General features: G+C 44.3%; 1 protein-coding gene across 1 annotated transcript; it reads right to left on the bottom strand.

The window, feature by feature from the left end:
- Nucleotides 1-1174: 1174 nt before the first annotated feature.
- On the bottom strand, nucleotides 1175-11326 carry boka (BCL2 family apoptosis regulator BOK a). Its single transcript, XM_062556551.1, has 5 exons — nucleotides 10937-11326; nucleotides 10192-10544; nucleotides 8558-8686; nucleotides 4480-4643; nucleotides 1175-2427 (listed from the first exon to the last, which is right to left on the bottom strand). Exons 2-5 carry the CDS (start codon nucleotides 10421-10423, stop codon nucleotides 2302-2304), a joined length of 651 nt encoding a protein of 216 aa, XP_062412535.1. The 5' UTR covers nucleotides 10424-10544; nucleotides 10937-11326; the 3' UTR covers nucleotides 1175-2301.
- Between the last annotated feature and the right edge of the window lie 4089 nt (nucleotides 11327-15415).

A 15415-nucleotide genomic window follows, 5' to 3' on the forward strand; every position in this document is an offset into this window, starting at 1 on the left:
GCCTGAGCTGCAGGGTGCAGTGTTGTAGTACTCGAGTCCAGGACTCTGACTCGAGTCCGAGTCTTTAGCTAAATTTAGAAACTCTTGACTTGACTTGGACTTGAGCACTGAATGACTCTAACTTGGACTCTTACATTCGGACCATTCAGACTAGGAAATTGAAACGAAGACTCAACTTGTTTTGTAATGTCATTAGGCTATAATTGTTATTTTTAATATCAATATTAGTCCACAAAGTCGAGAAAGGACCTGCACACCTTGAAAGGGTTTTTTGCAGGTGCAGCTTTTTAAAGGTTCAATATTATAAGAGGTGTAGGAAGAAGTGCAACACTGCTTCTTTAGAGTCACCACTTCATTTGACTAAAATATTAATATTAGTGCAATGGAATGTTACTGCTTTGTGTCATACATCACACGTCATGTTCTGGGTAGGCTATGCTTACTTTAGTGCAGAACTCAGACTCGACTTGACCGATAAGGACTCGACTTGAATCAAGTGACTCGACTCGGACTTGAGTCAGATGAGTAGTGGACCCAACTCAGACTTGACTTGGAAATTTATTTTAATGACTTGGACTTGACTCGGACTTGAACACGAGACTCGGACCTGGACTCAGACTCGAGGCATAGTGACTTGACTACGACACAGAATCAGAAAGGGCAGACACAAGCAAGGTGAAGCAAAACGACATAATTCAAGTCTAAACAAAACTACCAATCTGACAATGAGCACATTTCTGAAAGGCCTTAGCTTTTCTACACTAGCTACCATTATCTGAACCAATTCCCTTTTTACTCACAAAGCTCTGTGTGCACTCATGTCCTTACCTTCCTCTTTTGTCATGACAATTCAGTATTGTGTGCCATGGGAACACTCAAACACTCATAATCACTGACGGAGTATTGTTTACCCAATCCATTTGGTGTGTGTGTAGGCAGTGCTTTAATATGACAGATCTACAGCGGCCATCAATACCCACCCACTCCTATTTCGCACAACCGCACTCCACCCAAACCTGGAAAAAAAGAGCACTGGAGAGTATACAAGGAGTAAGTACATGGCTGAGGGAAGTACAATGCATTAAAACTGGTGCATTTACTTTTACTGTGAAAATGAATTGAATATAAGGATGTACGCAGTACGCACATACTTAGAACAAAGAAAATACAACCATTTAGAGAATTTTAAAAGGTTTATTTTTGCATACATTCAGTGAAGCATGCCAGTTACACACATACAATGGTAGAGAGGTGTCGTTATTCACAGAATAAAATTTATTTGAAATTATAAAAAAATAAAAACAAGCCACTGACTTGATCCATGACACGCAAATGATCAGCCAGAGCAGAGTCCACAGGGGCGTCTCCCACAGAGAAAGACCCAGCGCTTTCCTCAGAAACACTATGGGAAGGTCTGGAACTCTTATCATGTTAGGGATATAAGGGGGAGGGGGAGATCAACATCCAACCCTGAGTGAATTATACAGGAATACTTCAAACGCAGTCCACTCACTGTGCCGTAACAAAGGTACAATGCATTCCTCTGTGAAGACGGCCTCAACAAGCAGACCTTCCCAAAGTGCATGCTCGCTCGCTCGCTCTCTCTCTCTCTCTCTCTCTCTCTCTCTCGCTCTCTCTTTCTCTCGCTCTCTCTCTTACTCACTCTCTCTTTCTTTCTTTCTCTCTCTCACGCACGCACACACACACACACACACACACACACCCACTGTCCCAGAGTGCTCTTGTTTCAAATAAAGGGGGAAAAGCCTGGGTGATAACAATATCCAGATTCCATCTAGTTGGAGTTTAGCACAAAAATATCCACCAAGAAGTCCTTGCAGTGGCTGTAAATCTGCCAGCTGCTTCATGTCCAGTTCAAATCCTCAGGTGCTGCTGACCATGCATGGGGTCAGCCACAAGGGGCAGTGTTGGACCCCTCCTCAGAATATATTTCGTGGACAGACTTGAAACCTAAAAGAAGCAACTACTCTTCTTAACATTGCACTGTATTCTACGTACAGAACCACGACCCCATCATGTACTTGGTCTCGAGGAGGTTGACAAACCGACCAGGACCAAAACGGAATGCAAGCGAGACACTGAAGCACAGGACAGACATACAGGCACTGTGTGGGTCTGCTGATGTGGTGGATACCATAATACTAGTCAGAGGCACAGTGCAAACTTTCTGCAGGTGTAAACAATGTTAACACTGAGAGCGGTGATTGGTCAGAAACGATGAGAGACCGTCTTCGTCACCGGTGGTCTCGTTCTTCACCTCATCTGACCAGCTCTCTCCTCTCATTTCTCCCTCAGCAGGTAGAAGACCACAGCTTTCAGATAGTGGCCACAGGTGCAGGCTGCTGATACCAGCCAGTGAGAACGGAAGCTTGGGTCGGTGTTGACCACACACTTTGTAATGTCAACCTGAAAGAAAGAAAAAAAAGGTGTTGATTTTGTTTGAGGAGACACTGAGCGTGAATATGGTTGACAGGGCAAAGTCTCAAATTGCATTAAGTGCTTGTGCCATTAATCCACTTCCTAAAAAATGTTTAGACCTGGTGTCATTAATCTACTTCCTAAAACAATCTTTTTTTATCAGCACATCTCAAGAGTTGGGAGTAACTATGTGCAATCACCGCCAAAGTTAGCAGTGCATTATCTCCAAAAGACATTTCAGCAAGCACGCACACACACACACACACACACAGATGATGGTGGTGGTTCAAAGGTTGAGGCAGTAAAGTGGCCTAGTCAAGATACAGTCATACACTTCAAAGCACTCTAAGGCTCAAGCATTTTAAGAGGGAAAGGTGCGTTGCATATCACTTCAGGGCATAATTAGAGATAGAGAAATGGCTACACCAGCAATGTAGGGCTTGCATATCTTTGTCAAATACATTTCACATCAACACAGCAAGAATTTGCGTGACCTTTATCGAACATTACCGAAACAGGTTCAAGTGTTGTGGAAGAAGATAAACAAGTCGGTGTTATTTGTTTGTGTAGACCCCTAAACACCTATTTGAATTGATTGCTGACCCAGATAGAGCTCCTTTGTGTGTTGCATAACACTATCTGGACAAACAAGGCTTTCACAGTATACCATTTCATGCTCCACTAAACTATGATCGGAGAAACTGGGGTGGGAAACGCGAGTCAGCTGTGGGGCAACGTGACCGACGTCAGAAACCAAGAGCAAACACAGCAATCTCCAATTAGTTGCTGCGTCTCATGTCGTGCTTTCAATTGCTAGATTGTATGTGTGTGCCTGTGGGCACCATTGCACATGGACGAGAGCCTGTGTTTAATAAGTACGGATAAGGCTCTTTATTCAAACCCTAGTTTACAAAGAAAAAGACACAAACACATCCAAAGAAAATCTGAGGAGACCCGCCAAATCTGCTTCTATCGCGACACTAATTAAACTCGATGGCCACACAAGAAGAGCAGTCAATTGTGTTTTTTTTACAACAAACGGCCCTTTTTCCTTGGGAATTCCCAGAGAGCGGCCCAGACAGACCTGACACACAGGTATGAGCACCCTGCCCGGCGACCTGTTTACTTCTCCCGCTGACACACAGACTCTGAGTAAACTTCACCGCAGAGTCTCGCCAAAGACCTCCCCACCCAGTGACAGACGATACAAAAGCAACCATGGATATACACACACACGCATGCCGTTAGACACCCAGTCAGACTCCTCCTCCCCTCTGCTTTCACAAGGACTCAACCCGTTGTTCGCATCATCCATCACAATCTGCGTGACACTTCCCTCAATCAGCAATCATTGAACCATCAGGCGTATTCACCAAACTAGTTTGAGGGCACTCAGTGTGTGCAATGCATGTGAGTGTGTTACGTAAAGTGCTCCCGGGAGTGCTCCCTCCCAGCTCCCCAGCTGCACAGCGCACAGGCATACTGCACATACCAAGGAACCGCCGGCCTCTATATATGGAAGGTAAACAAAACGGCGTTCCCATTGTGAGGCCTCTGCTCCGGCAGACCGAATTCCTCCTCCTCCTCCGTCTCTCCCGATGCCTCTCGTGAGGGGGACCACCGTGCCGGGGGAACCTTACGAGAGCGGGAACAATCTGACCGCATTCCACGTCTGCTGTCTCTCTGGCACACTCTGTACCGCTGTTTGGTACCTCTGACCCTCCAAGGATCACAAACGTGGCCCAGTTTGGGTGTCTCCTTTCACTTCACCTCACTCGAGTGAGCCGCAGCAGATAATTAATTATATTGCTGTAAATGAACTCCATCTAGATCAGGTGAGCCCTACTGGGAGGGAGGAGATACTTCTCACACATGCTGGGCTGTGGGCCCAGAAGATGGAGAAGAAACGAGAAAACATGGACAGACAACCTGTGCCGATTCCTGAACCTGCCGTTGCGCTTCTGAGATTCTAAAAATCGGGGAGATTCTATGGTAATGGGGACGGGAAGGAGGAATTTAGGAGGTAGAGTCCGGTCTTACCCAGCCGCCTCTTCTCTTCAGCCAGGAGACCAGGCTCTTGCGGACGAACTCGCCCATGCAGTCCACGATGGTGTGCACTATGGCGGGGTGGCCATGCCGGACGCAGTCCACCGCCAACGCCCCCGCTACTGCGTATAGTGACACCACCTTCCCCCATGTCACGCCTGAGAAGGACAATGAAAGAGAGAGAACGAGAGAAAGAGAGGAAGAGAAGAGGGGAAACAGATAGAGTAAGAGAGAGTGAGAGAACAAAGGGAGGGAGGAGAGGGGGAACATGAGGGACAAAACAAAAAGGAAGTAGATTGGATGGAAGGTGACAGAAAAGAGAGGAGGAAGGAAAAGAGGGAAGTAAAAGCAAAAATGAGAAAGAGGAGAAAAGCATACCATGAGTCAATGATAACACAAACAAAACCACCCACACGCTCTCAGGCACAGTCTGCACCATGACACTGCAAGTGTTTCGTACAAATTGAGCTTGGAACAAGAAAGAAGGCTTTTAGAAATTCACTGCAAGTCCAGCCATGAAAAAGCAAACAAAGGCATTCGTTTAAACCCAGAAAAGGAACCAATTGGCCAAAATGCTAATGTGTCCGTTTTAACTGCAGTCTAGCAGACGCCACATGACCTTGCAACACATTAGAAGGGTCACTTCTCTCCGTCGCTGCCAGTCAGCCGTCTAACGGCTCAACTCGACTGTTTCTCTCCCCTGCCTCGAAACCATTAGAGGGGGAAATGCTGCAGCTACGTGCACATGAGGCTAGTCAAGCAAAGATGGTCTGTGGCTGCATAGCAACTGTATGAAGTCAGACACTTGGTTCCCCAATTGTGTCTGCATATGTGCAGTGGTTAGTGCACGACAGAACTTTGTCCAAGCCAGCTTTGGGTAAGGGGTTGTGGGTTTGTGGTATCTAGGATGTTATAGAAGCATGATTACCGATCTGTGGCCAGTGAACTTTCTCTGTTTCTTTCTGTTTCTCTCCCCTGCCCTAATTCTCCCTTTCTTTGCTTCTCTCGCTCATTCGCTGTTCCCCTTTTTCGGTCTCTCTCTTTCTCTCTCCTCTCCCTCCCCTCCCCCCTTCTCTCTGTTCTCGCTTTCCTCTCCTCCAGCATTAGGCAAGACAGCAGAGGGAGGAATCTGGTGGTGATGGCTGTGAGGGGGGCTTGCATAACCATAGTGGCGGGCGGGCGGGCAGGCGGGCGGGCAGGCGGTCCGCCAACGTGCCTGGCTACCAGGCGGCCTCATCATACCACAGCATCCAGCAGCTGCTTCTCCACAGGCCCACTCATCCCTCCACACGCCACTGACACCAGGCCCTCGTGGCCGGGCCGGCGGAGTGCGAAGAGAGGCTTTTGTCAAACTTTAACTGGCCCGTCACAAGGGCATTTGGGCTTCGCTTTATGAGCCACTGTGTGCGTGTCCTGAGTGCACTGAGTATATGTCCTGTCTAGACTCAAGCAGCTTTTAAGGGGAGACAGACAGCGATGTCTGGGTTAGATTGGTTGAGCTTTTGTTATTTTGTCGTTGTGGTAAAAATCCACTTAAACCACACAAGCACACATACTGTATACATACACACACACACACACACACAAGATTGTGTTTGAAACATCAAAAACAAGAACAGATGCACTTTTCAGACTAAAATAGGAAGGCCACTGCCAAACCTGGCTCCATTCTAATATAATGGGAAAAAAGCCAGTGGATCCGTTTGATAAGAGCCACTTCTCATAAGCTGGTGCATACTTGTGACTTTGTTTGGTGTAGCACATAGGAGCTCACATTTAGAGCAACACAGCCTACCACTGAAATCTCCTCTGTAAAAAAGGAAGGGGAAAAAAAACTATAAGAGATGCAAACTTTGTTAAATAAACTTCTGACCTGAGAACAACGGAGGACATGAGCAACCACGACCTAGTCATACTGTCTGTCTCTATGGCACTGATGTGTGATCAGAGGAGGGGAGAATGAGATAGCATTCAGACGTGGCATCTGCCACCAGGTCCCTCCAGGTCTGAGCTGGGAGATAATGGCGGAGATTGTGGCAGAGGGCAATCATAAGCCGCCCACGGCTTCCTCTTGGATGGAATGAGGGGGTGGCCGGGCTCAGTCCTCGTCATGGTGCTGTGTACTAATTTTATCTCTCAGATTTTATTGATCAGGTTAAGTCGCATAGCCTCCAACTGTTTGTTCAATCAAGTGCTACCCACAATTCAATAACCTGCTTTGTGCCAATGTTTCCAGTCATTTTCTAAATTAATCTGCCATCATGGCATATGAACCTAATCATGTAAATACAGGGGAAGGGAACAAGTTTGCTGCGGTCTAAACCAAACCCAACCTCTTCACAAGACCATTAGCTATCTAAGTGAGTTTCCCAGATAAACACTCAGTTTGAGGCACTTTAGTGGACTTAAATGACTTCGCTGGGTACACAAGTAAGCACAACACTCAGGTTCAGCTTTAAAATGTTAACAGCTCAACTAAGTACAATGCATGCTCTAACAAACAAACCTCTCAAAGGGGAACCCTAAACAAAAAAGCAAAGGCCAGCCAAACTCTTGCAGACTGATTGTAAGATGTTAGACAGTAACGTATTTCAGCTACAAACAATGGCTTTCACTGATGTCTATCAAGACTGGGGCCTAACCAAACCAATTTAGCTGGGTCTTCCTGTGAGCCAAGCCAGTGCCCAGATAAGATCACTTCAAAACGTTCCATGCTTGTGTTTTGACTGAGGGAAGCCCAGTGCTGTAGGACACACACACACACACACACACACGCACACGCACACGCACACGCACACGCACACGCACACGCACATGCACACGCACACGCACACAAAACAAGGGAACACACTATTTGCCGAGGCACTTGGCACTAGTGCTTTTAAGCTCCCAACATGGCATGACTTGCATTGCAATACAGGGAGTTCCTAAGTACTTTCACTACATTCAAGAGCAAGTCCATGAATTGGTTATTAAATAATGTGGCTGAGAAAGGTGTGTTCAGGAATGTGCTACATTCCCTTCCTTTCCATACATAGTCAGGAGTGGAGCATCAGTTCCCGGAGTAAACACTGAACGCACTCCACATTTTCGATGCTGCCAAGAGTGAAACCAGAGAAAAACAAAGATCGCTGCAGTGAAAAACAGGATTTCTTCCCTTGCCTCGACATAAATCCCCCATGGCACAAGAATGTAGAGTAAAAACCAGTGCGAGCAACTGAAAAAGAGATGTTCTCGGTGGCTGAAAATAGGCCAGGATTAAGTTGGGCAAAAATGTGAATTCCAAAAATAACACAATGAACACACAAACAGTGAATACCAGGGGATTACTGCTCTCTTCCCTTAGGCAGGAGATATGAACAGGGATAAACTGCTCCTACTGCTGCAGAAGTAACGGAGCTGGTAATTCCAGTGGGCACAGCACTGGCTCCTCAGCTCCTACCTCTGCGGAACACAGCCTGATGCCCGCTGGGCAGCCAGGGGGGTGCATCAGTGCCTAGATACGCAGGTGCCCGCAGTGTGTTTACACATCAGTAAAAGAAAAACAATTCTCTTGGTCTGCCCTAGATTTACGCAGCGAATACAACCTATCCAGAATGTGTATTAAAAAATGTCAAAAAGGGGGCTATTTTTAACTTTCTCCAAATAGAACCTGAGCAGAGGGCTTCCAATAAATCAGTTTGGAGTGTTCTTGTAAAAGCTCCACAGATGAGAAAGCTATGAGAAGGATGATCATGATTGATTTCTTGCTTATCCATCAGTCTCTTTCCATGTATTTAAAATGTGTACTTAGTGTGGAGATTGTGGCCATTACCATTATGATTCTCCCACATATAGGTCTTCTTTTAAGTACTTTTCATGCCCCTCTAGCAAACAGAGTACACTTTACAGTGTAAACACTACAAGGCCTTCTCCGTGACTGTCCTTGAAAAATATTCACCTCACAAGAAGAAAACGAAATTTCACTTAGGAGGTTCACTGCTTTTACTAGTACCCTACATATAACAGTATTTTTCATAATGCACTCTCCCCATAAATATACAACCCACTGGAGGAGCAGGGATTGACTCACCAGTGGAGAATATTTCAGCTGCTACAGCGAGGAAGGCATCCGACACCACGTTTTCGGACGCTACAGGGATGTTGAGCTGTCGGGCTACATTCCGGTACACATTTGGACGCAGGTACTCAAGCTCATCACCTGAAATGCAAATAAAAAAAGTTACTATTGAGGTATTCCCCTACCTTTAACCCTTGCCTTGCCTTGCCTTATTAGAGTCTAAGGTGGATCAGGCGAGACCTGAGGGTGGCTCTCCCCATCATAAAGATAAGATCAGTGAAGTCAGTGCCTCAGATTCTCAGCTGGGAGAGGCTCCGCGTTCAAAGGTTTAGAACAGCTGAAGAATGACTTATTGCATGTCTATTTTGTACAGATTCTATGTTATGCTGGATAAAAAAATTACTAAACTGTATGTTTACTACAACTCCATGGTAGCCAAGCTTGTGTGGCTCTTAGTAGCACAGTAATAGCTAGCTTCATGTCCACCTGCAACAAGCCAAGGAGATGAGAACAATGAGTCAATGGGCCGTTGTACACCATGTTTTCATCATTATCCAAGATTAAGTGGGAGGAACAAGAGGCTTAGAAGTATTCTCTGTTTCAAAAGGCCAAGACTTTGGTAGCGGTCCAGTGCTCAATGGCCTCCTCCTCTTGGGGAGTGGGATGAGAGGGTCGTTCAGGTTGGCTAGCCTGACGGACTGATCTGAAATAAAAAGACAGTCGGGGATGGTCTCTAAGCATGCACCAGTGTCCAATCTGGGTGTTTTCAGGAAACCGTGCCAAATATCCGAGAGCCAAGACTAATTAGTGGACTTAACTGTTCCTTCCTTGTCAGGGGTAAGGAACATTTTGTGAATACTAGGGCGACAGTTTAGCGTAGATGGGCAGCACAGATGATATCCATGTGATGTGTGTGGGCAAATAGCTGGAGCTTTGGCTTGCAAAGCCAGGCCAGCACAATGGACATTGTTATGGGAGTCCATGTCAGTATAACGCCCGCTCTCTAAGTGCTTTATGGCTTCAAAGACAGAGAACACTCCAAAAAAGAAGGATGTAAGTCTATCCAAGGAAGAACATGACCCTCAAGACCTCTCACACTAAGGAGTTCCCGCTTACAAGGGTACTAAAACGTCAGACAAACATTATGAAACATGGAAGGGCTGTGCAGAATCAACACAGGCGGTTGAAGAGGTTGAGGAATGCTGTGGGTGTTGCACAATTCCTGATTAAGTATATAGTCATTTATATACGGTTCGGTTCTGTGGAGCACAATCAATAGCAGCAATATGGAACAGGACTATCTACAAAGTGACAGCTCTGGTTGTCCAATGCAACCCATATGTCTGACTCAGCACATACTGAACCCATTTTAACACAGATACTTCACACAAGCTAGGCTACATATAGTCTAGCTCTGTCTCGCACACGCTCATTGGAATACACAGAGACCACACGATTTTCAGGACTAGTCTACCTGTTTTGGTCTGATAATGCTGAAAAAGGAGCTCCGAACAGGCTTGACGAAGTTATTATTCCATAAGAAACACTTAATATTGTCTTATCTTTGTGTCGAGACTAGAAGACAACAATTATGTTTACCACGCCAGGTCAAAATACAAAGTCTCTGAAATCCACCAAATTCTTACCTAACCACAAGAGGACCGAGGACACCTCTCCAAGTGCCGACCCCGGTGTTGAAAATCCATGATCGGGCTTAGACCAACCGATTCCAGCCCGGTTCAGTCTTGAATGAATATAGTCTCTACATAATGCTTTGGCTTGAGACACCAGCTCCTTGTCCGTGGGTGAGCGATCAAAGACCTCCATCACTTCTGCCGCAAATACAGAGGAGCGGCGGAGCACCTCCATGCCCTTCATTAGTTAATTACGAACACGCCACCAGCCCTCCAAACTTCCACCTTAAACACCGTGTATGGAAGTCTGCCGCCGCCACTCTCCAACCCTCCTCCTGCTGTTGGTGCCGCGGGGAGGAGGACTTCTGTTGAGAAATTCATGAGTTGCGTGACATAATCCACTCAAGTCAAGTGAAATTATCAAGTAAAATTATAATTTTCCTAATCACTACAGGCACATAGCCTACACTTAAACATCATAACACAGAAACTACCCGTCTGACAGCTAGGCATAAACGAGATCAGTTCAGTGTATGTTTTTTTTTATTTTTTAAGAAAACAGCAACACAGAGATACAAATGAGAGGATGAATGGATGGTGGACAAATCCATGCGCATGTTTTAGCATGGTGAAGATAATCGATCCCTGAGCTGTGAATTATGCATTTATATCCTAAATTGTGCCTTCTGTAGCCTATGCTAGTCTCCAATGTTGATAAATGATTTTGGAAGGGTTTGGTGAACCCTTCTTCACTTACCTTTCCCGATCAGAACAGACGAATCCCTAGTTCCACTCGGCACTATTGTCATCTGACAGAAGTTTCATTGGTTAAGTTTGCCTAGATACAATTAAGAGAAATTCAGGTAGCCTATGACAAGGCTATGGCTAACGTTACACGGCAGCTCTATAGTTAAATAAGAGGTTCACTTCACAGATGTAGTCCCTGCGTTCTGGCTACACGCACGGGCAGACCAGTTATTTCCTCATCTACCAGAGAACTCGATGCGCAAGTGCGTACGACTACCTTCCCGTTTCTTTCTATGCTACCTTGTTAATTTTATGACTGACTGCTTTCAAGAGAACGTTATCAGAGATTACTGTCATTACTAGGCTATGCGTTTTGCTACATGTGCAACTTTCAGGCAAAGTTTCCTTCTAAGGGAAATCGTTCCGTTTGGATGAAAGGCGGAGATAACGATGCTATTTTGTCAGATGGTGGCCCGCCCCCCAAACCACAGTGCCCTCAGAGGATATCCCCAACTGACAGTGAACATCAGACCATGACGTTGACCTTAACAATCAACAACCCACGACGAAGTTGGATCAGAGAAACACCCTCTTCATGTTCACATAATATTAAGTGTCCACATCCAGTGCCACAGTGATGCCCAATCACCAATGCTTTTTGACCACTTGCAGGCTATATTCCAGAATGTCAGCTGTGAGTGAGACTGATCTGGCTATTGATCTGTGTGATTCAGTGCAAATTCAGAGGAGACATCCTATCCAAATCCACTGCTTTCATGGTGTGCCTGTCCATTTAGTCTGTCCTATGACTGAACTTAAAATGCTAATTTAAGGCCTAATCCCTTAACTTGTATAGTCTAGTTGTTTTGTTCTATTTTGTAACCCATATCTGAAGATGTTGCACAAACCTTTATCTTCTTTTAGAAACGGCTTACAATGTAGGCCAATAGGCTACCCTGAGACTTTTCAGGAAACAAAAAGGTAAGGTCCGGCTCCTGTAATGGCACCTTGAACAATCACCAATCACATGTAAAGACAGTGACAGTTTTTTTTCTTCTTCCAGCAATAGCATATCACCATATTTTAAGGCATTGTTGTTCTGAAAATGTGGGAAAACTAGCTCCTCCCAGTTGTGTAATGAGAAGTCATCCTGCTGAAACATGCCTTGCAATTAAAACAACTTGCCAGTGTAGGCTATGATTAGTGCTTGATGTTTCTAACACTCCGGCTGAATGAATTATTTGTGGGAATATGAACCATTTCTGTGCATACCGTATACACCACAACACTGACTTCATTCTTGATGAAGAAATATCTTCTGCAGGCCCAAAGGGAACACAAAACAAAAGCATAGAAAGTGTTCATTTTAGACTGTTGTACATTAAGCGAAAGAAAGATGCCCCTCTATGGCCTGCCTCTCTGACTGTCCCCTTTGGTAATCTGTTATCTTTGGACGAGGCCTGTTTTCCTGAACCACTTTGTAGACAATTATAAATAGCCTGGGGGGGGGGGGGGGGGGTTAATCACATGCCAACACACACACATGCTGCTGTAGCTATCACTCCTGTGACTCAGCCTATACATACACCACTAAAACCAATGTTTTATAGATAGTGAAATACGGAAGCACAAATGCTGCTGTGATGAGTCAGCAAGGCATTTCAACATTTTCCTCAGAATAATCTTGTCATGGTATTGGTATACCTGCATAGCAAATATACTGCTTCCTAAAATCTGTGTCTCAGCCTGATGTAAAAAAGCATTCAGACAGATAGTCAGTAATCATCACTGGAATACAGAATAACAGTAGGCCTACTTTTTGTAACAAGTATGAGCCGGAACCTCCATACAGTTGCCTTGGAAACCAAGAGGGCGGTCCATCTGTGGGCTTGAGCGCTGTGTGTTTTCAGTAATAAAACAGAGAGGGTTTAAGGTCAGATATTTGTTGCTTTTGTTTGTTGCTGTTGCTAGCCCACTGGCTTAGACAAAGGATAGTGATCTCCCATGGATACAAGAGACTCGCCAGTGATGTGATCCATAGCAGATGTGATGCTATCATAGAGGATAAACCAGAGTTATTGTGTAAAGCCTGCATAGACTATAATACTTTTTTTTTTTTTTTACTAAAAAATGCATTCTCATTGCCGGGAGAAGTAAAGAAAAGCCAATCCTTCTGAATCCACAGAAACCAACAATTTTCCCCTCAGTTTTCCCAATAACTGATATACTAGGGCTAGTTTCAGGGCATACTGATACTGACTGCTTATTTTGTGTTAAAGACTGTCTACATCAGGTTCCCCCTGAAATTTTCCACGTTTTTCTGAATTTCGGTTTCGATCTCATGGAATTTCTATGGAAGCTGAGTGGGTATATTGAGGAACACTACTACTCCTCTGATTCACCTGCATAGCAAGAAATCACCCACCACACCTACAGTACAATCCTCCCTTGTTGGAACGGTTGCCTTTCCCACTAACTAATCTCTGTTCAGGCTTGCCCTGACAGAGCTAGCCCACTCTATCTGCCTGCATAGTTATGGAGTTGTGCGCATTTGGATTAACCATTTTTTATCCATTGTTGTTAGGGATTATTCTAGGATTAATGTTATCAAGAGTTTGAGTAGCAAGTCAGATAAAAGCATCAATGAAAATACATGTTATCAGTAACTGATAAATGGTAACTTTTAGTATTCACTTTTGGTATGTATACTTTTGGTTTTGTTATGACAACACAGCTGTGCTCAGTATACTATGACAAAGCTTTGGCATGATGTATGGCTAAAACTCCATTGGTATCAGTGACCTAGCTGTTGCTATGGACTAATTAATTTAGACTTTTATGACATTTCATTACATCTTTGTACTCACAGAGGAAGAAAGAGAAGAAGTGAGAGAGATGCATTGATTCAGGAATCAGTATTGGACAGGTTACAGTTTCCTCCATTCATGATTACACCTACGGTGCAATGCTGCTACCTATAGGACAAAAAGGAGGTGGCAGTGAGGCATCCATCTACAGGCGATTCATCTGAACAGACTCTATGTTGCCATATTAGAATACAGGCAATAGGGTTTGGCAATGAGTTGCCAATGGGCAAACTGCACTCACAGAAATAGAATAGAGATAGAAAGCATCTCAGAAACAGAGACATTCATTGCTGGCCTTCCAGTAAACAGGCCTAAAAACACACTCAGTATCACCTTCAGTTAAAAATCCCAGTGTTACTTCATTTAGTTCCAACGGAACCAGAGGTAGGCTGCTAGGCCTACAATTCCCATGTTTTTGAAAGGGGCACTATAGAATTAAGTATCTATAGCCACTTCATATACAGATGGTGGATTACTGCCACCAACTGTTCTTTTCACATATGTACTACATACGTTTTGAGATCAGGCTGAACTGTTACAGGTGTGAGGCATCAATGTGGATTATGCCACACACACACACACACACACACACACACACACACACACACACACACACACACACACACATACACACTCACACACACACACACACACACACACACACACACACACACACACACACACACACACACACACACACACACACACACACACACACACACAACACACACACACACACACACACACACAATGATAAGATAATATAAGAATAATATACATATTATGTAATTGTTCTTTGCTTAAAAAATCTGTATCGTTATTTATTTTGTATGTCGCTTTGGACAAAGGCATCTGCTAAATTTCAATAACTATAATAATAATAACACATAAGAAAACAATTTGAAAACACTATAAATGATGAATGATATCCTTTCAAATAAACCTGATTTTTTTTATTTTTTTTTATCATAAACTGTTTCCATGCTGAAGGCTTTAGCAAAATAAAAAAGTAACCCGTTTGCAGTAGGGGTTTACACTGCCATAGAGTCTGAAAGGTGACATTTTCATTGGGTTTGACATCCTCAATTCACAAAATTGTCAATATAACGGCAGATGTCAGACAGCTAAATGGTCAGATATCTTTTTGATTGATTTCTGAAACTGTGGGAATGCAGACCTATGGCTGCTCCCATCCTCCTGTGTCATGATCATTTTAAAGGTCCACTGTTGGCATGGGGAATATTCAAGTAAGGATATCAAGTAATGCCAGTAGTATGTGAGATTTTGGACAAACCCATTCCTGTGTGACTTTCCACCATCCAATTGAGATGCTCCATGTCCCCAATACAGTTGGATGGTCCTGATTGTGACCCTGTAATGTTGTCCAGATAATGCATTGGTCCAGCTGCATATTCTCATTAAAGTTGATGTAATTCAAGCAAAGGTTCCTCATCTTCATTTTCTTGTGGAGCATGTGATCACCATTTCTGGTGGTTGAGGATATGCCATTATCACTGCGGTGTCTGAAACTATGTCATATCCTCAACCACCTGAAATGGTGATCAAATGCTCCACAAGAAAATGAAGATGAAGAACCTTTGCTTGAATTACATCAACTTTAA

Source organism: Sardina pilchardus, chromosome 15, assembly GCF_963854185.1.
Source record: "Sardina pilchardus chromosome 15, fSarPil1.1, whole genome shotgun sequence".
Taxonomy (NCBI): Eukaryota; Metazoa; Chordata; class Actinopteri; order Clupeiformes; family Clupeidae; genus Sardina; species Sardina pilchardus.